This window comes from Trachemys scripta, chromosome 7, assembly GCF_013100865.1.
Source record: "Trachemys scripta elegans isolate TJP31775 chromosome 7, CAS_Tse_1.0, whole genome shotgun sequence".
Taxonomy (NCBI): domain Eukaryota; kingdom Metazoa; phylum Chordata; order Testudines; family Emydidae; genus Trachemys; species Trachemys scripta.
The window spans coordinates 1486148-1513616 of record NC_048304.1 but is presented as its reverse complement, the minus strand read 5'-3'; the positions used below and the strand labels follow the sequence as shown (position 1 = coordinate 1513616).

The following is a 27469-nucleotide window of genomic DNA, read 5'->3' as shown; positions in this document are numbered from 1 at the left end:
CCTGTTGCATCCTAGGCTCAGCGTGCTGCCCCGGACCGTGCTAGGGGCTGGCACAGCTCGGCACGGCCCGGCTCATTGAAGTTTGGTCTGAGGTGACTTAGCAAGAAACTGTAGCGGGGTCAGAGCTCTGCCGGCTTGGTGCCATTCTCTGCTCTTTATTTCTTACCAACTTTGGGGTAAATTGGGCCTTGCTCTAAATGGGTGTCACTCCATTGATCTCAGTTGCACCTTAGCTGAATTTTAACCCCTTTAAGCTGAGTTTAAGCCAAGAACTAACCTGTCCAGAGCCAGTGATGAGGTGCCCAGAATTGAATTCAGACATTCAGATGCAGTAGCACACAAACTGTATAGAAAGGGACGCCTGCCTGCCTGCTATGGCTGTATATATGCAGTCCAAAATTGCAGGCAAGCTTTTTTATGTTTTGTTTTATAGTGATTGTTGAATGCACAGTGGGGGGGAAAGCACTGAACATTTGTCCCTGGAATGTAGTATGTTAACTCCTGCTGTTTTGTCCCCCAGGTTGGCCATAAGCAAAAGGTGGAGCTGGTCCCTAACAAAGTCCATTTCATGAAAACTCTCAGCTTGAAACCGCTTCTTTTTGGTAAGACACAAGGCCCCGCACAAAACCTGCTCACACGGTGGCTGAAATCCCATTGTCTTGCATCTGAAGAAGTGAGGTTCTTACCCACGAAAGCTTATGCTCCCAGTACTTCTGTTAGTCTCAAAGGTGCCACAGGACCCTCTGTTGCTTTTTACAGATTCAGACTAACACGGCTACCCCCCTGATACTTGAAATCCCATTGGTATTTTAATCCACACTGCAATCTGGATATATTTGTGGCAATTATGGGCCCCAAGCCAATAAAGAGAGAGCACTGGAGTTATGGTAATTCAGCATCTGGTTGATACAATTAAAAACACAGCTTTGTAAAAAGGAGAAACTTCTGCAGTAAATCATGAAACTGGAGTTTGTGTCCTCATTGATGTTGTTCATTTGGTGTGAAATGTCTGAATTCTTTATGTTAAGTGGTAGCTTCAGAAGGAATAGGGTATATGGGTGAGAACCACTGTCCATGGTAGAAGGTTTTGTGCCTTTCATTGGGTCTCTTTACTGCAGAGTTAATTTGAGTTATCTACACTCCAGTTACTGCTCTGGAGTTAGCCTAGCTCCAGTGAGAGCAGCCACACTGTGAAATAACATTTGAGTTGCTGTGTGCACACTGCCACTGCACTTGCTGTGTGTGGCCCTTCTGTGGGCACAACCCATAGTTCTTTGTACTTCAGTAAGATGAGATGCTATATAAATGCTTTCCCAGTAAATTGTGTGAGAACTTTTCTGTCCTTTCTGGGCACGCTGGGGGAATTGTGGGACGGCATTAGAAGCAGGGTGTTCATTTAGCAAGCTGCTGAGTTGGACTAACTTAAGCTTAGCTTATGTCTCCTCTCAGGCCAGCCAACGCGAGTTAAAAGCATCAGTGTGTGCAAATTAAAGGCTTGTGTGTATGTGGGCAGAACTCAAGTTAGGCACAACACTTGAGTTGTAACTTGAGTTAACTTTGCGGTGAGGACAAAATCTTTGAAGCATCAGGGGGTTGGTAACTAGTACCTGACTTGTAGATTGAGAGTCTCTGCTCAGATGAGTCAGAGAAAATTGAGATCTGTTACTTAGTTGATGTTCCATAGGAGGCAGAGCTTGACTGTTCCCTTTTACGTGCTTTATCTTATACAGTATATACATGTGATGGCTTATGTGTCCCCTTTAACATTGTTAGCAGCCCAGTGCAGTAAAAACAGGCCTGTGTGAATTCCGCAGATTGGCAGAAATCCAGTGGCCAGTTTGCCTTTGGCAACCTGCTTTGATTGTAGCTCTTCTGATTACTCCCACAGGGCATACAGAAGTGACTGATACTGACATTATAAAATGTATAGCTCTTCTCTCCTGTCTTTAGGAAATGGATTATTCAGACATTTTTTTTTCAGATCTTTATTAAGATATACTTATTAAGATATACTTATTAAGGCAGAGAGAATCAGTTCAAACTTTTGAGCTGCTTAGCAGTTCTTTTGCTTTTAGTATAATTTGAAGAATAAGTGAATGGATCTGATTTCCATAAAATGTTGGAAACTGATTTAAGAAAAAGGGTGACTATCTCAATTTGCCTTCTTACCTCCTAATCTCTGGAGAATCAATGTACAAGCCATGGAACATGCAGCTGGGAGCGTTATATGTATAATATGGCAGAAAGGACTGTGCAGGCATAGGTCACTACTTTGGTTATTGTTAATTTTTTTAGTGTTTCCATTGAGGTAGAGGTTGAGTTTTCTTGGAACAGCCAAATGGTTTGGGTCTTTTAAGGGACTTCTGTTTTAATTTTTAATCAGGAAGGGGAGATTTCATGTTAATTTCTCCTCCAGCAGTTAAATTCCTTAAATCGTGTTGTGATACCCTGGTTAAATATGTTCACCCTTTGTGTTTAAGATGTTTTGATCCACTGTTCATAGAGATTATTAATTTTGGACAGTCCACTTAGGAGAGTTTGGAAAACTAGTTAATTTCCCCCAGGTTCCCCCTCATCCCCCAAGAAAACCCCTTCCCTTTTTTAAAATCCCATGGACCTAAGCTCCTGTTGAAAAGATGCTAGTGATTGAGATATTAGGGAGGTATAAGGGATCTTGGAACATTTGAAAATAAGGCAACTTAGCATTGCTGTTTAAGTATCTAGGAGAGGAAATGAATAACAAAGATAGTAGAAATAGTGCTTCCACTGTCCTTGGCATGGCATGCTATTCACACTTTTAGTTCCCAGCCATTCCACAGTACACAAGGATTCCTCTTAGCTAGATCTCGGTTTAGTATATTGAAAAGATGTGAATAACTCTTACTGGCACAGTTGTGTACAAGTTTTTGCTTGTCCAGGTGGAGAGAAACTGTTTTCATCACGAAAGCTTATGCTCAAGTAAATTTGTTAGTCTCTAAGGTGCCACAAGTACTCCTGTTCTTTTTGCGGATACAGACTAACACGGCTGCTATTCTAAATTCTTTATGGCACTTTCACCGTTGTTGTGTCATATGAATAAGAAGAAAAGGATCCTTGTAGTTCACGCTACCTGATTCAAAGTGAAAGCTCAGAAAAAACCCAGACACGCTTCTTATTTAAATCCTTTTAATGCAACGAGCATCTTTAAGAAACACACACGGCTCTGTCATTGGTTTCTAAATACATAGTATTCATAACTTGTAAATTCCAAAATAGTTTTCCCTCTGGCGGTGTGTAAAGACTGAAGTTTGGAACTGCTGTCTTATAAAAGTCACACACCCAAAAACCCTCAATATAATGACAGGGAACACAGTGTGAGGGGTCAGTTTGATTTTACTAATTAAGTTTCCCTTGGGCCCTCAGTTCTAACTTATTTACCCTTATTGATGCCATTCACCTAACAGAGCTGATCCTGGCCTTCAAGAATGCTGCTGTAGTTGACAAAAAACAGACTTCTGGCATAATAGACTCACAACTTTATTAACCCAGGTTAACACCTCTCTTCTGGATTCTGGAGTAGGCCTTGTTTTCTGGTCCTGTTATCTGGAAATGCATCACTCCTGGAACAGTGCTTGATGTCCAGCACTTTAGGTCCTTATTCAGCTTGTTCTGCTTTGTCCTCTGATAAGGAGTTCTTATTTAGGAACTTCAGCTCACAGACAGCTCTTATCACCACACTGAGCCTCCCAGGAGCCCGGGTTGACTTTAAAAGACCACTTTAAAAGACCACATTCTCTACCTACAAGTTGTTTCAGTTTAACAAAATTGGTTTAAAAATTGATGTGAAGTTGGAACAGCCCCACTGTGTATCTGTTTTTGCTTACATCAATAAGAGATCAACACCTCGTGTGTGTAGGCAAAGCATAGCAGCTCTAGCTGTAAAGGACTTTCCAAGTTAATTAATTCAAAGGCTTTTATATTTATCAAAACGTTTTGCAGAGTTTGAGGACAAGTATAGAAGCGAGTGACTAGTCCATATTCTGAACGCCTTCGGGAAAGTGCAGTGCTACATTGATTTCAGGCAAAGGATGTCATGTTAAAGACTTCTCATCAGCCTTGTGTTTGGGAGTGTGGCAAAGGACACTACTGGGAAATTGGTTTTGTTTTGTTTTAATACTTAAACATTTACAAATGACACAGAATCACCTGCCTTGAAACCAAGCTGCTTATTTCATGGAGCTAGGAAAGGTTCTTGCCCTGTATGTTTTCCTCCTTATGAGAAGCACTAGTAATGAAATAATCGTGTTAATATCAAAGCAGCACCAGACTGGGCTTTTTTCAGTCTGTATAGCTTTATAGATTCAGTGATAACTTTGAGTGCAATCTGCTTTGAGGCAGTTGTCTTTTAAGAGATCACCTGGCAAGGAACTCGATGATTTGGGCTCGAATTTGTAAGCCAGGGGGGAAGGGGGATAAAAGCAGGGAGTCTTGCTGTGGTTTTAGGTGTTTGACTTGGTGCTGCACAGCGTTTGGAGTAAATGACTAGAATGAGGTAGAAGTAATATCGCATCCATTAAATGCATTAAAAACTGGCTTAACGGGTAGTTCTCAACATGGAATTGTAAGCAGGGAATCGTGGAGTGGATGTTTCTCTAGTGGGGCCCAGTGGGATCAGTTCTTGGCTCTACAGTATTTAACGTTTATATCAATATCCTGGAGGAAAACATAAAATCATCACCAATAAAATTTGCAGATGACACAAAAATTGGGGAAGTGGTAACTAATGAAGAGGACAGGTCACTAGTAAAGAGCAGTCTGGGTGGCTTGGTAAGGAGGGCACAAGCAAACAGTATGGGTTTTAATACCGCTAAATGTAAAGGTGTACATCGAGAAACATAGAACGCAGGGCATGTTTACAGGATGGGAGACTGAAAAAAGATTTGGGGGTTATGGTGGGTAATCAGCTGAACATGAGTTCCCAGTGCAACGCTGTGGTCAGAAGGGCTAACGCGATCCTTGGATGCATAAACAGGGGTATCTCGAGCAGGAGTAGAGAGGTTATTTTACCTCTGAATTTGGCATGGATGTGACCGCTGCTGGAATGCTGTGTCCAGTTCTGACATCCACAATTCAAGAAGGATGCTGATAAATTGGAGAGGGTTTAGAGCAGAACAGTGAAAATGATTAAAGGATTAGACAATCTGCCTTATAGGGAATAAATATGTGATAATGGGCTCTTCAATCTAGCAGAGAGAGCTAACACAGTCTAATGGATGGAAGATGGAGCTAGACAAATTCTAACTAAAAATATGGTGTAAATTTTCAATAGGCAGGGTCATTAAACATTGGAACAGTTTACCAAAGTGTGTGGTGGATCACTGGCAATTTTGAATTAAAGCTTGGATGTTTTTCGAAGAGATCTGCTCTAGGAATTATTTTGGTGACGTTCTGTGGCCTTTGTCATACAGGAAGTCAGACTAGGTGATCACAGTGGTTCCTTTTTTCTGGCCTTTGACTCTATGAATCTAGAAAATCCTCTGTGCCTAAGTGGTCCAAAAGTTAAATTTGCACAATGTCAGGATGTGGCCAATTTCCCCAACTGAATTTGAACAGGGAAAGTCCTGGGGCCGCAAGCCTCGCCTCAGGCACTGCCAGAGCTAAAAGAGAAAATCTGGTTGCCAATTAATGAAACACTTGAAGAGCACTTAGAGGCAATGGTATCTGAAATGCACCTCTGTCCAAACAAACGTTCCATGCATCTCCCCTCAGCATGCTGGGTGATCGTTGAAGTAAATGACTGATGATCAAGAAACAAAAGAAGCCTCACATTATAGGTAAACATGTCAATTATCACTGTACAAAGAAGACCCATTTACCCCCAAAGCTTGTTTTCTTTGCTTCCCTATTTCAGTCCTGTATTTACTGTATTTGCTCTAGTTTAGGAATACCTCCATACATGACATTTACTTTCACCAGGAATTCTGGAAAACTAACTCCCTCTCTTTGTTTGCACGTGGCTGTTGTGCTCTGCTTCAAGGCCTGTGGTCCACAGTTATGGCAGTGCCTGTCTGGAAAGCAGGAGGACCATACCTGTCCTTGAAGATGACTGCTGAAGTGCTGCTTTTGATATAGGGGATCTGCAAAGGATTTTAGAAAAATGCTCCTGTTGCCATTTTTGACTCTTTTGGATAAAGAAAGAAGGCCTGGAGGGATATATTTAAAGTTATTTTTCCCCCTGCTTTGTTTAACCTTTGAAATATCAGAAGCATTGAGTCTGATCTTCCCAGGTTTTGACAGGGGGCTTCTCAAATGGTCTCAGACCGTACTTCGCTGAAGGGGTGTGTGTTGAATTTTGAACAGAGACATCCTTTCTCCAAAATGCATGCTAGTCACTGGAGTTAAGTGGGTGCTAACAAAAAGACTTTTAAACAGTCTGACTACAAATCCCTTTGACTCCCAGTTGTTCAGCTTTCTGTCCTGACTCTTGGGAAGTCCTCACATCACCAGTTCTTCAGTCACCTGGGTCTTCCTAGGTAAACGGAATTGTTTTTTAAATTCCCTTATTGAATTAACCCTTTTGGGGCTACCTTTTTCTATCAGAAAGTAAAAAGGGCAGAAATCCAACATTTTCCTTCACAGGTCTCCTTTAAAACTTTAGCCATTACATAGGCAGCCCCATGGGGTAGTTGCAAGTGGTGAATACAGCTGCCGGCCGCATGTCCCACCAAGCAAGGTGACCTGTGTGTGGAAATGTCTTTGTAATATCTCTGGACCTACAGCAAGCTTGCACTTGTGCAAAGTCTGTGTTTCAGGGACAAACCACAGGACTGAAATTACTACCAGGTTTCAGTGTGAAGGGAACAGACAAGAATAGCTATTAGGTATCTCCTCCAGTCCATTCTAAGCTGAGGACTTCAATTCACTTATTCCTGCTTGCCAAATCTATTAGAAACTAGGTTTCCAGTGCAGTAGGAGATAAAGAAGGACACAGCATGTTTGTGTCTTTCCATTTCTTGGAGCAACCGGTGACTCCCTAAGCTCTTAATTAATTAGCATGTTGTATAGCAGTCCCTTAGTGAAATACTCTGTAGTATGGCCCCTAGACCTTGGCTATCGACTACATTGAATCCCACTAAAAAATAGCCATTGTACTGACCCACGTCCCCAAAGCTCTGGTTGTCACGGATCATTTTCTAGATACAGGAAGGGGAACAATTTCCTATCAGTGGAGCAGAGATTTCTGACATCTCCTGCCAGACTATGCTCGGCACCGGTGATGTTTCCATCGCCACACAGCCAGCTGCAGGTTCCTGTTCTTCTTGTGCCATGCATAGGCCTTGTTTACGACCACCTTGTCATTCTGCACCTCTCCACTGATGACATAGACTCCTGTGTGTGTACCTCTCATGATGTTGTGAACACAGGTGGCATCTAGGTCCAGCCAGTGCTGCAGTCTTGGGTGGATTTCCGCCCGGAGGAGGGGGCCATGCTTCAAAACCTCCAGCTTGGAATCCAGGTCAAAAGCAGAGATGGTGGAGGTCATGTTCTTCCTGGAGATTCTAATTTTCACAGCTGGAAGAGGCAAATGGGAAACAGTTACCTATTGTTATTACCCACCTGATTTATGTTCATTCCCTTTGGGATTTCTTTACTGCTGGTGGTTAACGACCTCCCTCCCACTTCTGTTGGCAACATACAGAACTTTTCCATTTTGAATGCAATAAGTGTTATAGATGTTTCCCTGACTCAGTGATGTCCCAGCCAAATCACAGAGGTTGTGCTCAACTTGTAATCCTCCAAATCTGTGATTACAGTCTTTCTAGTTCCAATAACTGTTCTCTTCACTTCCCCTTTCCTTTGAGTAGGGAGAAGGATGAGTGCTCATGAAGGAGATTAATGCCACTGGATAGGCAGAGGCACAGGGCAGGAAGCAGTTGTGAGGGTGGCCTTGTGCATCTGCCCGGTGCACCTTAATCTTGCTCTGCACTCCCTTTGTTGTTCCAGTCTTAGCCTTCCCCTCAGAGCAGGGGCTGCAAGCAGTAATATCCTTGTCAAAGTTGTCCAGGATTCAGCCATGAAGATGGTGTGGCTGAATGCTGTAGAACTTTGTGGAAATTGAAAGTTAAGCAAGCTGATTGGCCCAACCCAACTACCTGCTCCAGTCTCTGGCCTTGGAGCAGAAACAGGAAATTGCTGGGCTAAATGTGTGGGGTATGAGGTGTGTAGGCTGGAGATGACCAAGTGTATCTGTCTTGATAGGAATCTGATTTGAACTCTGGTCTCCAAAGTGAACCACATGATTGGCTCTCTCAGCATATGGGGGAATAGAACCAAAAGCAATACAAAATGCATAATGCAGCATGTTGCCCTTGGTGCAAGCTGTGAATTGTGGGCAAGTTGCCAGAGCAACCCTGAGCAGTTTGGACACTTGATGCTCAGCACATAGGTGAGGAATGAAAACTGTAAAAGCTGGAGCCATAGCTTTTGCAAGTCACTTTCTTATAGTAAATAGAAGAGGCTTCCAGGGGATGCTGCTGTTTGATTGGCTATCAGAGGGGAAGCCGGCATCTGAGGTGGGAAGAAAAGATGTGTACTCACTGAAATCATTGGCACAGAAGTTTTCCAGTATCTCCTTGGCGGTGCTGGCTTCCTCGAGCTCACAGTCCCTACAGCTGGCTCGGGGCACTGCTGCAACGGAGACAGAGTTATAACATTCTTCTTTAGACACTCTACAAACCCTTGTGTCTGGGAACAGATGTTTGTGGGGTGTCTAAATGAGCATTTACACTTGTGTTGGTTAACTGGTAGTCACACAACAGTAGTTACAATAGGGGCCAGCCTTAGTGGGTGAGATTGGTTCTTCGTGTGTGTGGTAGAACTGTCAGTTAAGCACTTGTTCTGGAAATGCTGGCAACACCAGCAGCCCAGCTAACGGAGCAGAATGTGGGGAAGGTGGGGTCGGGTAGGATTTCCCCTTACAATTTTACTTCAAAGCTGTTTGAATTTTGCTTCACACCCACTGACCAAGAGAGGAGCTTGTGCCATTTTTAGCTGTTTTCTGATATACAAAGAAGGCCTGAATAGTTTTTTAAGCATGTTTTTTTAACCTGAATATTGAGCTGAACATCATTGGCTTTCCTGGAGGATCTTGTGGCTATCTGAGCCTGTGTATTATTAACTTTCATGCCTTGCTTGGAGGGGCAGGCATAGATAAATCTATAACACAGTCTTCATTTCTCCAAAATGTTAAATAGTGATGGAAATTGAACAGGTTTAACAGAAATAAAACCCCAGACTTCTAAATAGTCTGACTAAAAATTCTTTCCCCTCCTAGCTGCTCTGTTTTCTCTCATTTCCTCAGTTCTCCAGTTACCATAGAGTTCTCCTGGATGCACAAAACCAGCATTTCTATTGTACAAAAGCCTAGCCGAATTTAAAGAGGTCATTTTAAAAAGAAAAGCTCAAACACGGCACAGGCCCCTGTTCTTGCTTTGCAGTTCACCTTGAAATGTTATGTATGCTAAGTGAGTTAGAAAAATGCCTTACTTCTCCTGCTCGAAGTGGTTTCATCAGTGATTGTTGAAATGCATAAGTTGTGATCTGCAGGGAATTTGTTGCAGTTCAGGATTTCAGGCCATGGGTAGCCATAGCAAGCCATGATTGGAGCACAGCTGTTCCTAACAGCTTCACACAGGCTGCGGCAGGGGTAGATGAACCTAGTGAGAGAAACAGGATTGCGCTGAGTCTCGAGCTTTTCGCTGCAAGCACAAGTGAAGGGTTAACTGTTCCAGAGCAAGCTCAAACCACCGGCCTTCCTAAATTAACAGCGTTGTGTTGTACTTTGGAATGACATTCATATTCCCTACAGTAGCTTTAGTTTGCAGACTACAACAATTACAGTCCCAGAGGTTTTCTCTAGGAAGGAAACATCCAAGTACTTTGTCTCAAAAATTGGTACTGATTTTCCAGAAACCATTAGTAAATGGTCTGTACCGGTGTTTTAAATTGGGATTAACCTCCACAGGCATTGCCTCCACAGGCTTGCATTTGAATGGTGCTGTAGAAGTTTTGACATACATTGTGAATATGCACATTTTGAAACCAAACAATAAATGTGTGAGTGTTTGAAGGGTGTTAACACAAATGGGAGAGGATACACTAGGGTGAAACTACGGGCTAAGAGCTATTCCCTTCTCCTTGTGACGGGCGTAGGGTATTGCCACAAGCTCCCATCTTCCCTAGGGGAAAGCGCTTGCTCTGGTTGGGCGGCTGCTGCTTGTATTTCTGTTCTGTTCTGACTAGGTCCCTGGAGCTCCTGAATTGCTGTGCAGTTTGTTGCCAAGAACAAGGATTTTTCCTTTGTAAGAACCCCTAGGTGCTGGAGCCTGGGGGGTGTTGTGTAAGGAGAGGTGACTGGGAGTGATGCAGGAGCAGGATGATTTGGTTCAGGACAAGAGTGGGAGCCAAGGATATTTCTAGGTAAAGTTACTGGAAACCTGGAGTAGGAGAGAGGAGTTACTGTGTGTAGGTCAGTAGCAATTCATTGTGTGCAACTGTGCGAGAAACTGGACTCCAGGTGAGACCATGTGCCGTGTCTGAGAGACCTGTGGAGGGGGTGAAACGCCTAGAACAGGAGAGCAAAGAATTTAGAAGCAGGAATACAAGGCTTGCTGGTGGTGGGAGACAAGGAGAGGAGAGAATTACTGTGTTGATATTTCAGGGATGGCCAGCTCACTGTATGGAAGCGAAGAGAAGATGGGCTTTTTGCATACTATACAGAAGCTGGAGCATTGGGTGAAGACCAGCGTGGTCTGCAGGTAGAAAACTACCAGCAGGTTTTCTGAAGTAATTACAGTTAGAGAAGTGTGTGGTTATAAGGCAGCTGATCTTCAAACTAAATTCAAAACCCAGGTCACATTGTATGGCAGGATTTTTATTTCCCCTCAGAAATGCCCGGAGGTAGAGGGGGAAACCCCTAGTGAGTCATCTCATTCATCCCCCTGCCCAGGTCACCCTGTTCCTTACAATACTTTGGTGCTTTATCCAGTCTAGTTCTAAATGACTTCAGTAATTGGGTTTCCCAGCTCGTCTCGGGAGACTGTTCTCCTATTAGGAAGCTTTATCTGACTGACCATGTTGAAATAACATATCGGAAATGCCTTACCTGTCCAAGCAGATAGGTGCAAAGAGTGAGCAGAGGAAGATTCTGGCATCTGGGTGGCACTCTCTGGCTAGCAAGGGCAGCCAACTAGAAGACTGCTGGATCACTTCTGCCATAGTCTCGTGTTCCAGCAGGTTGGGGATGCGCATCTCTGAATATCCAATGTCGTAGCACAAGGCCATACTTCTTGGAATGAGCATACACCTGGAGGAGCTCCTCAAGAAGTACCCATAAACTCCTGGGGAGCCCCAGGTTAACAGACATATGAAGACAACCAACAGCCACTGCATGCTCAGTTTGGGAAATCTGCAATTTGCTGCATCCATTCTTTCTTCGGACCAGTAGCTGTAAAATGTTCAGAGAACAGGTGAGGCTCTGCCTTCTGCAGTGCACTGTGGACTGACTTGCTCCTGACTGGGAAATGGTTTTTATAGCATGAAGCCACCTCTCTGCTAATCCAGTCTCATTAAATGCAACTCTCTTGGAGCGCTGGTTGGAAGACAATACCACAGTTTGTGTTTGCCTTGATTGTTTGGATTTTCGTAGGGGGCTTGGCTGAGATCAGCAGGTGTTGATTGGGGGGGGGAGGGAATGGCTTGGCGCCCCCCTGGCTTGGAGCTCTCTGTTCAACACCATTTCGCTGGCCCATCCTCTTCTCCGGATTAGTCATTATTTTATAAATGCCAGTGTTTTCCTCTCTTTTGTTTTTGTGGAAAAGCAATCAAGTGTTGCCCCAAGTCAATTAGGAGCCATTTGTTTAGCTCGATCCATTGTTAAACAGGCAGTGGGGTGGGATGGCCCCCCTGTTCAGAAGTTAACCATTTCAGGGAGCTTTCTGCCCAGTTTGGACAGAGCAATTCATTTGCATCCATAGGGGAGGCTGTTTACACACAGGATTACCAGCATTTGATTGACAAACTCTTCATCTAGCAGTCTGTGCCATAGAAAGCTCAGTCTAGTGAATATAAATTATATTTTGGTATGAAATCCAGCTGCTGTAATTTAGGAGAAGTTGTTCTCCTAAGCTTGTAATTAAATGCCAAAACCTTTGTCATGTTATTTCAGTCCAGTTTAGGGAACTTAAAGTATTGGGGGTATTTCTTGTGAGTTTGCTCAGTTAATTCTTAACTTGTGTTATGCCACTAACTAGAAAGTGGCAAGTGGATGTTGCAGCTCTGCAGTATTTCTATGAAGAGGATTGTGTGCTGCCTGTGACAGGAATTGTTCCCTACCAGGGGGGTTGTGGACACACACGTTATTTTGAGGGCTTTCTGGGAAGCAAGCGGCAGTGTTGCTTTCTGCAGACTTAGCACCTAGCTGTACTGAATGAGAAGCCGCCTACTCACTGGGGATTTTAGCAGATGTAATTATCTTAATTTGTTTTCTTTTCAATGTGTTTCTTGGTTGAACTGTGGTCTGTTCTTAGCCCAGAGACTTGCCAAAATTCTAGGGGAGGTAGTTCAGAAAGCAGAAGTGTGGTATTTGAGCTTTCAAAACTGGACCAGATGTGCTTTCCGCCTTCCTAAAATATCTTCAGTGCTAATGAGGTTTGAGTGTAGCTGGTGTGTCCTATGGGATCTCTCCAGTATCTCACTGACAAGATTGTTAACCCCAAACTCCATTTGACTGGAATTCTCCTGGCCACATAATCACAGATGGAACTTTTCTCCTTTGAAAATTGTATATAATCTTGGTATTGGCTCTATAAACTGCTAGCTTTGTGTTGCTAACGATGGGGGGGGGGTGAGAGAGAGAGAGACTTTGATGGGATATAGTGTCTTGATTCTGTAAAGTCTGTAATACACCTACCCCTTATTTTTGTGACTGTCGCTGGAATCTCTCTTCTTCCCCTGTGGTATAAATCTGTGCTCGGAGATCAATCATCTTCATTTGGAATTGAGGGGGTGGGAGTTAGGGTGGAGGCTGCCTTTCCCTTTCACATCAGTGGATTCTCTAAGCCAGGCTCCACTGAAGAGCTCCTGGTTCTCTGCCAAATTCCCCTCTAAATGAGGGCAAAGAAAGTGTAACAGTACTGCAAACATGCCCAACACAAAGGCTCTGGGTTCTCTTCCTCTAGAGTAATTTCCTGCAACTAGGTATTTAGTAGAGTCCCTAGCACCTCAATGGTTAGTGCTCAGTGCTGCCCCATTGGGACCGAGTTCCATGGGGATGAGTGGGGTGCACTGAAGGAAAGAATATTTTCTCCTCCCCCAAATCTGTTGGGAAGCTTCTAATTTTCTCCCCCTTTCTTTGTTGTCTGCCATTGGTTAGGGATTTCACTGCACCAGGTTCCTTGGTCTTTCATTCTCACACACACTCTTTGCTTCTGCAGAAATTCCAGATTTCCTGACGGAAGAAGAGTGTAAGCTGATTATCCACCTGGCTCAGTTGAAAGGGCTGCAGAAAAGCCAGATCCTGCCTACTGAAGACTATGAGGAGGCCATGGAAATGATAGAAATCAGCCAAATGGACATCTTCAATCTGCTGGACCACAACCAGGATGGGCAGCTGCAGCTCAAAGAGGTAGAGAGGTGGAGAGAAACCTAGAGAGGTTTGATATCGGAACTCAAGAAGAGAGGCTGTTGTGAAGTTGCTCATCCTTGTATGGCTAACTGAACCAAGGCATGGCTGAGCCCAGCCCAGCACATTTCATTACTTAATTGGAGGAGGTCAGGTCTCTACAGGACTGCAGCATGGAAGGGAGGCTTCTTCTCAATCTGAGAAACGTTCAGTAGCAGTGATCCTGCTGTGGGGTTGCTAGGAAATGTCTGCTCTGATCAGCTGGGCAAAGGCTCCTATGCAGAGATAAGAGAGAGCGTGCAGTTTTGTGGTGTTTCGTATCTTCAGGGCTGTAGTTGGCACTGGGAGGGCTTTGCTTGGTGAAGCCTGCAGAGCTAGCCATGCCTTCCCATGGTGGGCAGGGCACTGCAGAGTCACTGGTTGGAATGATAGATCGGTGTGTAAGCTACTGAGTCTGCTAGGGTAAGCAAGTGCAGAGAAGGCCTCAGAATGAATGCGGCCATTGTGTTACAGCACAGGATTGGGAGTCACGACTTGGATCCCAGTAGTGCTTCTGACTCACTGTGTGACCCTGAGCAACTCATTTTCCCTAGATGTGCGTCACATTTCCCCAGGTGAAGAATGGCGCCAATGACACTTACCTGAGGGCACGTCACAAAGGAGGGTATGCAGCTGAAAAACGCTATGTAGTTGTTGAGTATTGCTCTTGATCATAGTGTGACTGCAGGACAGGCCTTCTTCCTCCAAAGCCTGGAGTCTGTCTGCAGCTCTCTGAGGCATTTCCTTCCTGGATCCTCTTCAGAGAGCAAGCATTTCTTTCTAAACTGTTCCCTTCGAAAGTCTTTACATGGCACAAGTGAAAACATTAACTCTGTATCTGTTCAGTTGACTCTCCCTCCAAGGGAAAGGAAGACACCTGCTGCCTTTGCTTGGCTATTGGCTGGCTTACTCCCAGTTGTGCTTTTATGATGGCATAAATTGAAATGTTAGAGCAGGCGCTGGTCACACTGCTATAGCTAAGGTTGCAAAATAGCTTCCATTTGAATCCCTTTCTCCTGCTAGCTGATGTCCTTCAGAGAAGCTCTCTCAGGATTCAGAGCTACCAGCCCGTAGGGCAGGGGTAGGTAACCTATGGCACGCGTGCCGTGAGCTGATTTGCAGTGGCACTCACACTGCCCGGGTCCTGGCCACCAGTCCGAGGGGCTCTGCATTTTAATTTAATTTTAAATGAAGCTTTCTAAACATTTTTAAAACCTTATTTACTTTACATACAACAATAGTGTGGTTATATATTATAGACTTACAGAAAGACCTTCTAAAAACGTTAAAATGTATTACTGGCACGCGAAACCTTAAATTAGAGTGAATAAATGAAGACTCGGCACACCACTGCTGAAAGGTTGCCGACCCCTGACGTAGGGTTTAATTAGCATTACAGAGAAATGAATCATTGCCCAGGGTGTGACGATCTTACTCGTAATTTCAGGTGCTGACCCACACCCGCCTAGGGAATGGCAGGTGGATGACCCCTCAGAGCATCCGGGAGATGTACGCGGCGGTCAAGGCAGATCCTGATGGCAATGGTGAGAGGAGCTTTGAAATACAGCCTCTGAGAATCCCTTTTATCTCTAAAAAAACAACAAGGAGTCTGGTGGCACCTTAAAGACTAACAGATTTATTTGGGCATAAGCTTTCATCACATCTGAAGAACTGAGGTTGTTTTTGTAGATACGGCTACCCCCCGATACCTTTTATCTCTAGCGCACTGGAGACCAGATCCGGTGCTGTAATGTGAGGCTGGATCCAGAGCCTCATCTGCGGGAAAAGCCTGCTTTATATATACCAAAAAGCAAAATCCAGGCACAAAGCTCCCTTTGCCAGTCCCCCCCGGCCCCCCCCCCGTCCCCCCCCCCCCACACACACACCTTTAGAATGGAGAAGTGATTTGCCTGGGCCCACACAAAAGGCTGCCTGGAGAGCTGGAAACAGAACCCATGCCTCTGGACTCCCAGCCCCCTGCTCTAACAACCCCTTAGCATTTGCCTTCTTGTGCTAACTGCTTAACACCCTTTTTTGACTGTAGGTCTATTATAATAATCTAAGCTGATTATTTTGAGGGTGGCATTTGAGATCGCTGCGTATTGAAGGACTGGTCTACACTGAAAAGCTAGATCAATCCTGCTATGTCATTCAGGAGTGTGAAACCCCTCCCTGAGCAACACAGTTAAGCTGACCTAGCCCTCAGTGTAGATAGCGCTAGATCAACAGAAGAATTCTTGTCTCTACCTAGCTACTGCCTCTCAGGGCTGTGGGTTAAGGACAGTGAGAGGAGAACCCTTCCTATCGCTGTAGTGAGTGTGCTGCAGCGTTTTAAGTGTAGACATAGCCTAATGGATGATAACGTGTGTGAGTGGAGCCAGGATTGCCCTATTTCAGGCACATGATTCAGCCCCAGTTGAGTGGTGGTGTACAAGTGTGTATATTTGTGTAACACACAAGGGGCCCTGTAAGCTCGGCCTTAATTTGTTCTACTGCATAATGGAGAATCCTTTGGGTGCACTCTGCTTTGTTCCTCCTTAGTTAGTTCTTGGGGACCTGCAGCCCCTTTAATCACCAGAGCTGTAAGATGCGGCCGCCACACCCCCACCTTCTTGGGGCGAGTTGTGTCTCCTTCCTGCCGCTCACAGATTTGGAGCGCTGCCCTGCTAGCTCCCCTTCCTGATGTAAGGGTGTCGGGGTCAGTGGACATGAAGGCAGTTTCCTCAGTCAACTCTTGGTGCTTCTCCCCCTCTCTCTTGCCATCAGCGTTTTAATATATTCCAAGAGCCCAGTTCCGCCCGTCCTTCCTCTGGCCTTCCAAGAGCTCCCGCTGTCCCAGGCATGCAGTTTAACCTCTCCTGCTCTAATTAGAGCGCGTCAATTGAGTGACTCTCCATTTCCTAATCAAATTAAGTAAACATGCAGTCTGTGCCCACTCACTTCCAGTCGCCTGGCGCTCTGAGCAGCCCTGAGGAACTGCTTTGGAGCAGGGGAGCAGCATTTGGTGAATGGGAAATTTGGCTAAATATCCGGTCAGCACGCTTGCCTCAGTGCTCTCTTGGCTCCTGATGTCCTTGGCTGGGGAAAGGGCGGATGATCTAACTGTCTGTGGTGTTTCCACCATGCTGAACTTTAATAAATGAGAAGCTTCAGTTCTACTCCCGGGGCCGTGCTCTGTGCCATTGGCAGGGCCTCACTTCCGGAGTCCTGCTCCCCTCCATTGTTACCAGCACAACGGGCAGGCCAGGTCACAACGTGGATGTGGCACTGTGTCCTTAGAGGCAGGCAGAAGTGGGGGACAGGGAAGTGGGGACAGAAGGATGTGTGCAGACAGCTGGAAATGGTGACAGCTAATAGTTCAGCTGAGAGTGCCAGCATCTGGGGAAACTGTCCTAACTTTCCCGCTGACAAGCCCCCTTCTTCCCTCTTGGGAAAGGGGACAGTGGAGCTCTATGCCCAGCTGTGGCTATGAACCATAATTTCTTGTCAGCACAGTGAGTTCTCTGAAGTTCAGGGGCAGCCAGTTTGGGTGTTTGGTTTTCCTTTTGGAGGCAAACATTTCTAATCCACAGTTAGATGTGCAGAGCTGTCTGGTTGCTGTGCTGGCCTATGAAGTTGCCACACTGCCAGAGTACGACACCTGGGGCTAGACACCAAATCTGATTCTTCATAAAATAGAAAATGTCAGGGTCTTCCATAAACTGGGAAAGGCAAAAAGATACTCCCGCCCTCTGCTACTCATGCATCACCATTACAGTGGAGAGTCCAGGCATACATGTCAGGACACCCATGGAAGGAAATGTCTGTGTTTTAATGGAAGCCACCTTTTACATCTCATTTCTTGATTATTGTCACTCACAGTAACCAGAACATACTCTGTTGCATTTGCCTTTCACATTTCTCTTTGAATTACATAAATGCAGAAAAGCTTCACAATCAGCTTATATATTGTTTGGCATTCACTGTTTAAAATTGGCAGATAAAATTCTTGTTTGAAATGTGGGCAGAGTCCTTCTGCAGAGTTTTCAAATCAGAGTCCGTTTATTCATCCAAGTAACAAGTCCATTTAAAGGGGCAATGCAGCGTTTTAGCTAAGGCATTTCAAAGGGCAAATCTGGAGATGGTGTTTATTTCTTTATAGTAGATTACTTTGTGTTCTTTAAGAGCTCTTCACAGTGAAAATGCAGGTAACCAAAATGTAGCCGCAGAGTTCTACATCTCCTGGCTGTTGTATTCCTAGAGTTCCCAGCAAGGCCTCTGCCCAGATAAAGACAGAATATTGCATGCTGGGACCTGTTGTCTTCACTGGTGCATCTCCATATTAGAGACAAAAGCAAATGCAATCTTCTCTATTTAACACCTGTCAGATGTGGCTCTCTGGCTACCAATGAGTTGCCAGTGCAGCCTTTAGACAGAGTTGCAGGCCCTTGGAATGGCGGCGCCTAACTATCCCTGAAGGCTGGACACTACCAGGGAAACGAGCGCCTGGGCCAGAAAGCTGAAGAGACAGCCTGCTTTCCTTCTCTTTCACAGGTGTGTTGAGTTTGGAGGAGTTTAAACAGCTAAACATTCGTGACTTCCACAAGTACATGGGGAGCCAGAAAGTGAAGATGAGCGATCTGGTGCGGAACAGCCAACACACGTGGCTGTACCAGGGTGAGGGGGCACATCAGATCATGAGGTCCATACGACAAAGGTAAAGGCACTGGCAGGGTCAGGATGCTGTGTAGACACGGCCATCATGTTGGAGGAAAGGTGGGCTGGACACACGTAGGGGGCGATATACACATAATGCTAAGCAGCTGTGCCTGGGGTCCCAGGACAACAGGAAGTGGTGGTGGTCTGTTCAGTCCTCAGGGAGTGAGAGCGTTTGGAAGACAGGGATCACTGAATGCTGACACCGAAGAGGGAGAGTCCCATTAAGGCTTGAAATTCATCTACAAACGCATTGTTCTGTGGACAGAAATGAAGCCTTCAGCAACTCTTTGCTTCTGGGAGCTGCCTCATAGAATCACAAAGACTCAGTGTTACATGGGATAACTAATGGAAACGTTCACCAGGTGAAAGTGTTACCCATTCCCAGTGTTAGCTAATTTGCCAGTAATTACTGTGCATTTACTTTAACTACTCGTACATCTCACCTGGATCTCTCCCAAGTAGAACTGACTGCTAACAAATGTCGCTTTATTCCAATTTAGCTAAGCCAGTTTAATCCTCTGAGCATACATCCAGTGATAAGCCTCGCTGTGATGGTGTGGCCCCATTTGTCCATCCATTGAGGTTGGATTTGGCCCTGCACAGACTTCAAACCCAGCCCTCCTGGGACACTCATTCACTACAGATGCAGCTGAAAGTCACTTCCATCTCCTGGCAGATCATTTGGCCTCAGTGGGCTTGAGAGAATTAGTTGAGCCATGAGGAAGGGGAGCTAGTCCTGGCCTAACAAGTGGGTGGCTAAAGTGGTTCGAGACCTAAAAGTGGCTCTTGTCCACCGTCCTCTTCAGTGTGTCCCAGAAAGAGAACTAGTCCCAGTGTGTTATATGCCACCTTGACCAGAGTGGGTCAGCAGCTGCTGTTAGCTGGAACCCATGGGCTCCTGATGCAATGTCAACATGACCCTTATTTGGGCAGTATTGGGGTGTCCCTGCTGAAGCAGAAGCTTACTGTTCCAAAGGCTGCTATTAAAATCCTTTGTAGGATTTGGAGATTCTCAGAAGCCAGAGCCCACATAATCCTGGTACAGATTTCATGATCCAGGCCTAGCACCTACCCCAAAGAGGTAACTAGTCTGGGTTCTTACAGTGTATCTGAGAGGTTCCTGCTCACTTTGGGGATGATCGGAGATGTAGGAAATCCTAGAGCACAAAGGTCTGGTCTCATTGCTTGCTTCCCATGCACCTCAGTCCTGTTGGGGACAATGCAGAACAGGAAGCAGAGGGATGGATGAGAAATGTGATAAGGCTATTGATAGCTAAGTCTTTCTGCCCTTCCATGCAGTCCTGTCATGGTCCCTCTGCTTTGCTATGGATCTCTGAGCTCTGGAGGGCCATTTGCAGGGCCCTTGGGAAGGGGAGGACATGGCACCTGAAGGTCCCTGGAGACCTGTGTACAGAAAGGAATCTTTCCCAGCAAGTGGCAGCCCTGCTGAATGAGAGGAGCTTAGCCAGGAAGTTTCTGATTAACACTGACTAGGCTTTCTGCTCCATTGTTCTGGCTGTCCAGTTCTGCGATGGGTCCCCTCATTCTGTATGCACTAGGTGTGGTGTTGTGCACAGTCTTTCCAAAGAAACTCAGGTATAAAAGTACACCTGGTACCTGCTGGTCCTCTGGACTCCAAGGTCCTCCGAGCAGGGAGGTGTTGGTCACTGGTCCGTTTCAGCCGCTGTATAGTGCTGATGCTGACTGTGCAGTGAGTAAACCTCGCTGAGTGTTTAGCAGAAACATGTTTTGCAGTTGTCTTGTAAGCAGGTTTGGGTATTTGGTGACCTTTCTTCTTGGCACGAGGCCTTTTGCTACTGAAACGAGGTGACCTACCAATTGACTTAAATGACAAATGTCACCTTCTGCCCCTGGCTGATTGCCACACTGTGTGTTCTCGTGCAGTTTGATTCATTCAGGCAAAGCCCCTTCTAGAGTGCTTTTGAACGTGCATTGGCATGTCCCCTTTACATCAGGCTCCTGGCTTCTGCTCAGGGTTGAGGGGGCTTGGGTTTACACACAGTATTCTCTCTAACTGCGTCTCAGCCGAGAATGAGATGCCATGGGGAAACCAGGTGCTGGGGCTGAGTGAGGCTGTGAGGCAGGTGGGATCCTACAGGAGTGATTCAAAAGGGAGGAACCAGCTTCCCTGCACTTAGATCCCTCCTGGAGACTCTTCTACCCTGACACCTGCGTGAAGTCCCCAACTCATAAGACCAGGGAGAGAGGCCGTGGGATAGTTTATACACTTGAGAACCATCAATGTGTCTTATCAAGGCCTTGACTAGTTATCACTGGGCCTACTTGCTGCAGCTCTTCTCCTCTGTCCTCCTCTTTGCTTCTTTGAGGCAGGAAGCGTCTCCCTGTCTGTAGAGCACGGTGCACATTCCTGGTGGCCATAGTGGGATTCATAGAATCATAGAAGATCAAGGTTGGAAGGGACCTCAGGAGGTATCTAGTCCAACCCCCTGCTCAAAGCAGGACCAACCCCAACTAAATCATCCCAAGCCAGGGCTTCATCAAGCCAGGCCTTAAAAACCTCTACAGATGAAGGTTGGCTTGTTCTGCTTCTCCCCAACCTGCTTTCCGGCTTCCCCAGGGTGATGCGCTTGACCCGTCTTCCTCCTGAGATTGTGGAGCACAGCGAGCCGCTGCAGGTTGTGCGGTATGACCAGGGAGGGCACTACCACGCCCACGTGGACAGCGGGCCGGTGTTCCCAGAGACGGCCTGCAGCCACACCAAACTGATCACCAACGAGAGCGCTCCCTTTGAGACCTCCTGTCGGTGAGTCGTGCACTCAGCTGTTAGCTTCACACCAAGCCAGCTTGGTGACAGGGCTCAGTCTGGGAGCAGATTTAAAAGGAGACCTATCTAAAGTGATCTCAGTGTGAAACGTGGGGCTAAAGGCAGCTCACTTCACTGCACATAGATTGTGGGTTTGCTTGCTACCTTGCTCAACTGAAATGGGAGTGAGAGGGTTAACCCCTTTGGTCCCTCTGGCCGATACAAGGAGAGTCACTGACTAGCTCCAGGAAGCTGTTGGCCCATCCCCACTGGATGCTAGAACAGTGCTCCATAGTGGGGATAATCCTGCATTTTAGCCACACCCTTGAGAGCAGATGAGATGGTCCCTGTTAGCCTTCTCCTTGGAGAACACTCTATTCAGGCTCTGGGCCAGGCGATACATGCTTGAGCCCCTATGCACGTGCCAGCAAAGCTAGCCCATTGGTTGTGGGGACAGAGTTTAGGGAAGGGCTTGTGCGACAGCCTGTGGGTATCTTCACTATTCCAGTTGCATCCTGTAAGCAGCTGTGCTCTCTGTCTTACAGCTACGTGACAGTGCTGTTCTACCTGAACAATGTGACGGGGGGAGGAGAGACCATCTTTCCTATAGCTGATAACAGAACCTATGAAGAGATGGTAAAAGAGCCTCTCCCCCACCTGCCCCCATCTGTGTTCTTGCTGGCCCCTGAGTTTGTTGGATGTGGTTGGGGAAAGGCGAATTTGGGGCTTGGGTTTACACATGCTAGTCTCTTTAATTAGGGGAAAGGAGAATGTTTTAAACCAAGTGATAATGAATGTGACAAAGCCCAAAGGGAAGAGACTAGTACAGGGGGACACAGGAGCACCTCCTGAGGAGAGAGACAGTGCCCTAGCACAGGTTCTGCTTTGCTGCTTGCCTCTTGGCAGATTTCCTCGCAGGAGGATGAAAGCTCTACTCATTGCATGCACTTTGCTGTGCATGAAGGGAACAGAGACTATTCAGATGGCCAGAAGGATAGCAGAGCACCTGGGGCAGGGTGGGGAGGGCAGGCAGCTCACTGACTTCTGTACTCCCTACATTGGCTGCTGCAGATGTGAGGGGAGCCTCCTGTTCTGCCTAATGCAAACGTAGAGCTGTTTTCATGGAAGGGGCTGATAAAGGGGGATACGATGGAGCGGGGCAGAGGCTCCTCATCCCAGTCCTGTTTACAGGGTAATGTTTATTCTCATGTCTTTTTCTCAGTCTCTGATTCAGAATGATGTTGATCTACGAGACACACGGAAAAATTGTGATAAGGGCAACCTGCGAGTGAAGCCACAGCAGGGCACTGCTGTCTTCTGGTACAACTACCTGTCAGATGGGGAAGGTACTGTCCCACCTCAGCACTACGCCTGTTGGGAGGGGAAGAGAGAGGATTTGGGAGGACAGCAGCCTGTTTCTTTGGGCCTCGCTGTTTGTGTTGTGGGTCGGGGCATTTCTTCACATGAATTCTGAAAGGACGGCCAAGGAGCAGCAGCCAGGAACTGATGAGCACTGCTGAATTCTCCTTGGTAGTAGCTGGGCTAAATCTTCCTGTGTTTACAGCCAGATCAATGGTTCCTAACGGCAACTCACCGGCTGCCTGGTCCTCCAGCATTGTGCCCCAGATTCTCCACAGGGGGAGCAGGGCCCAACCACTGTTGGTGGCCCCAGCAACCAATGCCAAGGTGGTGCATCCAGGAATGTCAGGGAGGGGCTGCTACTTTGTCTCCCTTCCCCCCAATCACAGCCCAGGAGGCTGTGGCCACAAGAAAAACCCCTGGTGGCTGCATTTGAGACATGCTGCATTAGATTTTGAGATCGTGGTGGAGAAAGGAAAGGGGATTACTTGTGCCTTGTGATCAGCCTGTGGTTTCACTACAGGAAATCCCAGCAGAGGGTAGTGAGGCACCACTGCAGTGGGGAGACTGAAGGACAGGTCTGGGCTCCAGCCACTGCACAAGACTAGAAAGCGCCTCGTGTGCTGTCATTGAGATCCCAACAGCAAACACACAGAATACAGAGACTAGCTGCTGATGTGAGTTTGATGCAGAGTAGGTCAGAGAGAATCAGTGGTGCTGTTGGAAAGTGCTGGGGGTCAGCTAGAGCTGCTGTAAAGTCCATTGTTTCTTTTACACGATACGATGAATTATTTTAAAAGACAGATTTTACCTTCCAGCACCCATGGGATTTTGCCTTTCAAAGCCTTCTACTGACAGCATCTGTCATTTCTGTCCTGCTTTGAAAACTGTTCTTCACATCCACCAGCATTAAGTCCCTAGGTGGTGATTAGTTAGCTAGCTATGGCAAAGCTAATCCCTGGCATTCTCCCTTAAACCAAGTCACTGTCCTAAAATCCTAGTAGCTGACGTGGTCTGACATCTCCTTTTGGGCTGGATTGTTGTACTTGTCAACAGGAGAATGATATGTGCAGGGCAGAAGTTAGTCCTCAGCCACATGTCTGTCTGCGCTCCACTGCCCTAGGGAGACACTGCGGGGTTGTGAGGTACAGTAGAGTGCAGTGCTTCCCAAGGTGACAGTTGTGGTTTGTTTTCCTTCTGCAGGCTGGGTTGGCGACCTGGATGAATATTCCCTGCATGGAGGCTGCCTCGTCACTCGAGGAACCAAATGGATTGCCAACAACTGGATCAATGTTGATCCCAATAAGAGGCGTCAGCTCCAGTTCCAGCAGGAGATGGCACGCTATGCCAAAGAGGGGGATGAGGCTCAGAACGAGTGGACTGTAGATAAATCCTACAGCAACGTGCATGTGGAATTGTAGTGTCCCAGCGCAGCTGGGCTTGGAGGTGCCTCTTCAGTAACACTGTGGGACCCTTTTTGCACTTGCCAGTTTAGTTTATATTGATTTAAGTCCTTTGGTATTCTACCCTTCCCCCTCCCCACACACATCCCTGCAGTGGTCTCAGGCTCGGCGGTAGCCTGCATCTCTGTTGGTGAGACTGGGGAAAGCACTACAGTAACGAGCCTGTTGGGAAGCAGGCCTCATGCTAATGAGACAGAGGTTGAGGAAGATTTTGACGACAAGGTGTATTTTTATTTCAGGTTTGATTTTTCGTGTGAGAGGTCCAAGTATCAGTGAGCCCTGCCCAGCTGAGGCTTCTTGCCTCTCCAGGCAGGGCCTTCTCCAGGGGAAGGCGCGGTCAGTGGCACTGCAGAGTTTCAACCCCTCTTCATCCTGGGTCTCGATTTTATTTATTTATTTATTTATTTATCATTGAAATGGATTCAGTCTCTCTTTAGCTGCCTCCCAGGGGTTTCCTTGGCACCTGCCAGTTTCTGTCCCTAGAGTATCCTGCTGCTATTACCTCCAGAGCACCAGAGCATCATCTCATCTCTCTTGACCAGTAATTGGCAGCACTGTCAGCCAAGCCAGAGCCCTCTGGTATGGAGGCTGTATAATCCAGGAGGGAATGTGGGAAGTGGGGTCACTTAGCTTCTGCATTAAGTCACTTCCCTAAATTCCAGCCCCATGATGTGAGACTGATCAGGGGGCAGAGGGGTGTCAGTCCTCCGGTATTAGTAGGAAGGGAAGTATTTCAGGTGCGGCTGTGTGCCTATGGAGATCTTAGATTCACCATTAGAATTATACTCTTTCTCAGGGGTTGATGTGGTTCTGAAATGCTTTTATGTTGTGTTGACTATCAGGGAGAAGGGAAGCTTTTATGTGCAATAGCAGCAGAGCTGATTAAGGGCGGGGGGGGAGAGTTTCACTCTAACCCCATGATTTATGTGGCTGCCTTGTTAAGTGTTTGACTGTTTCCTGAAGGTTCCTTCTGCCAAGTGATTCTTTCCCCCCCAGTCACAGAGCTACGTATTTATGCCAATGTCTCTGTAGCAAATTGGAAGCGCATGGGGGGAGTGACCCCCAGTGCCTCTCTCCGGACAACTGAACAGAAGAGGTCTCTGTGTATCATCATCCGATCCTCACGTGCTGAGGAGTTGGTCACTCCCGGCTCGCCTCAGCTTGAAGCATTTTCTTCCCTAACTGCTTTAGATTTCAGTCAGTGGTCTCTTTTTGGTGGGAAGGAAACAATTTGAAATGTAGTGAGGAGTGGAACAGATCCCTGCCTTGCCACAGCATAGGGCATGGGCTGAATGCATGACTGCAAGCTCTGGAGATGGGATTTCTTCACGGCTAGTACATCCGGAAAGTCAACAAACGAAGGTCCATGCAGCCCTTAGGGCTGAGTGAGCCTGTTGGATGTGCAGCCATCTGCTGAGGAAGTGGCTGAGGTGGGAGCTGGGTTGGTTGGGTTGGCTTTATTTATTTATTTATGTATAAGGCTGCTGAACTGAGGAGAGGGCTCAGTGTGCTACTTTAGTGCCTCTTGTTTAGCCCTAGGGCCAGGTGGATGCACTGATGATCACAGCTCTGTCCCAGTGTAAGAGTACTAGGTTACATGCCACGCTAGTGAGAGAGAACTTCTGACCACAGTCCTGCTGCAAGTTACCCTGCCAAGCAGGAGGATTAGCCATGACAGAAGGTGGGAGCAGGGAAGTGTTGCTATGAAATCTAATTCCCGTTCATTGCTCTCTCTGGGTTTTGGGAGCAGTTTGAAATGTTCAACAGAACATGTGCCCCAAAGAATGGGAGCTGTCCTGTTGCCCCAGCACTAGGGAACCGGGTATGTTGCTAGTAGTTGTTCCTGTGTTACTATACTGCTACTCAAGCAGAAATAGGAGATGTACTAAGCTAGTAATGCATGTTGCCACCATGCAACCCTCCCAGACAAGGAGACCAAGAGGACCCTATCAACATTCTGTGTCTCATAGGAATGTGCATCCCGAAACAAACCTGCATTAGGGGATCTCCTGCCACAGGCACTGCAAAGGGTTAACAGTGTATTTATAGCATTTCGCTCTCTTCCAGGTGCACATGGGAACCCTGCTGCCACTTAGTGAGTAGGTAGCAGGAGTGTATTGTAAAGGGTCTTCTGGAAGAGAGTAACCCCAGTTGTTTGGTAGCAGGAATATAAACAGGACTCCAATGACCTGTCCTGTTCAATGCAGCTTGAATCTGACCAGTTGGAACCCTTTCTAGCTGTATGTACTTGACTGGGATTCTTGGGTTTGGTGTGTGCTTTGGGGGGGGTGCTGCCCCTCCTGTGTTCTTTCCACTTTACCAGCAGAGACTAATCTAAGAATGGAGGATTTTGTACATTATTTTTTTAAGATGTAGCTCGGATGCTTTCTTCATAGGGTGATGTGATGTCATTTTATTTATTCTCCAGAAGGCATGACTTTTTATTGGCTCTGCCACGTCCAAGCCTGCAATCAATCTTTTTGCTACTCTTAGCTCCTTTTGAGTGACTTGGCACTGTCAGTTGCATGTGCAAATGACTGACCAGAGTCTGCCCTGGGTTTTCTGGGTTTTCTATATCCTCATGTGCACCCAATACGTTTTTCATCCCTTATTTAATATTTATTTAATTTATTGTATCCATGTGCAAAGAAGCCAGGCTGTCTGTCCTGAAAATAAAGTTTTGAAAACTCTGACTCGGGGGTGAGTAATGTTCGTGTGTCCAGGTGCTGACTGCTTTTTCTGCAAACTCCCACCCTTAGCAGCAGCATGAGGATTTGGGACCCTCTGGCACCTGTTCGTATCATCCCAGCACGAGGGGGTGGCATGTTGTGATGCTGCATTGTAATGTTACAACCCTGCCTGGGGAAACGCTGCGGGGGGCACGACCTTATGTCAGGTTGTCTTCTGAAAAGACGATCAAGTGATTGGAGGTGGGGCCACTAGAAATGCCGCAGGTCGGTGCCTAGGACACGTAACTATTAATCCTGTTACCGCAGGCGGGCCTGGGGCCCGGGGTGCTCGGCGCTGCACAGAGCTGAGCCGCAGGGGCTGGCGGCACGAGAGAGCCGGGAAGCCAGGGGTGCAGGCGCCACGAACGCTGGCAACTGCCCTAGCGACCGCCGGCCAATGGGGCGCAGCGTTAGAGACCCGGGACGCGGAGCGGCTCGCGGAGCAGTAAGGAGCCTCTCGATTGGTGGGCGGAGTGTGGGCGGGACCGAGGCGTGTGAGGTGAATCGATCTCGCGCTTCCGGCCGGGCTGGGGCTGGCGCGAGCCCGGGGTAGAGTCAGGGGCCGCGCGGGGCCATGGCGGCTCCCCGGGCAGCCCCGGCCATGGACTCGCGGCTGCTGCGCGCGCCGGTCACGGCCCTGCGGTTCGTGGGGGGAGCCCGGCTGGTGGCAGGTGGGGCCGGGCGCGGGGGGCGGGGACCCCGGGGGGGGGTCTGGGTACCCCGAGGGGGGGGGCGA

The 27469-nt window shown here is 47.1% G+C and overlaps 2 protein-coding genes across 2 annotated transcripts; one reads left to right on the top strand and one right to left on the bottom strand.

Annotated features, from left to right (window-relative positions):
- The first annotated feature begins 520 nt into the window (after positions 1-520).
- On the top strand, positions 521-26697 carry P4HTM (prolyl 4-hydroxylase, transmembrane). Its single transcript, XM_034776263.1, has 8 exons — positions 521-602; positions 13473-13663; positions 15147-15243; positions 18233-18395; positions 20997-21182; positions 21728-21818; positions 22405-22528; positions 23745-26697. Exons 1-8 carry the CDS (start codon positions 569-571, stop codon positions 23960-23962), a joined length of 1104 nt encoding a protein of 367 aa, XP_034632154.1. The 5' UTR covers positions 521-568; the 3' UTR covers positions 23963-26697.
- On the bottom strand, positions 7238-11421 carry LOC117880256 (secreted frizzled-related protein 5-like). The gene is made up of 4 exons (XM_034776264.1): positions 11144-11421; positions 9526-9695; positions 8578-8667; positions 7238-7551 (listed from the first exon to the last, which is right to left on the bottom strand). The coding sequence occupies exons 1-4, from the start codon at positions 11338-11340 to the stop codon at positions 7238-7240; spliced, it is 771 nt and encodes a 256-aa protein (XP_034632155.1). The 5' UTR covers positions 11341-11421.
- Positions 26698-27469: the final 772 nt, after the last annotated feature.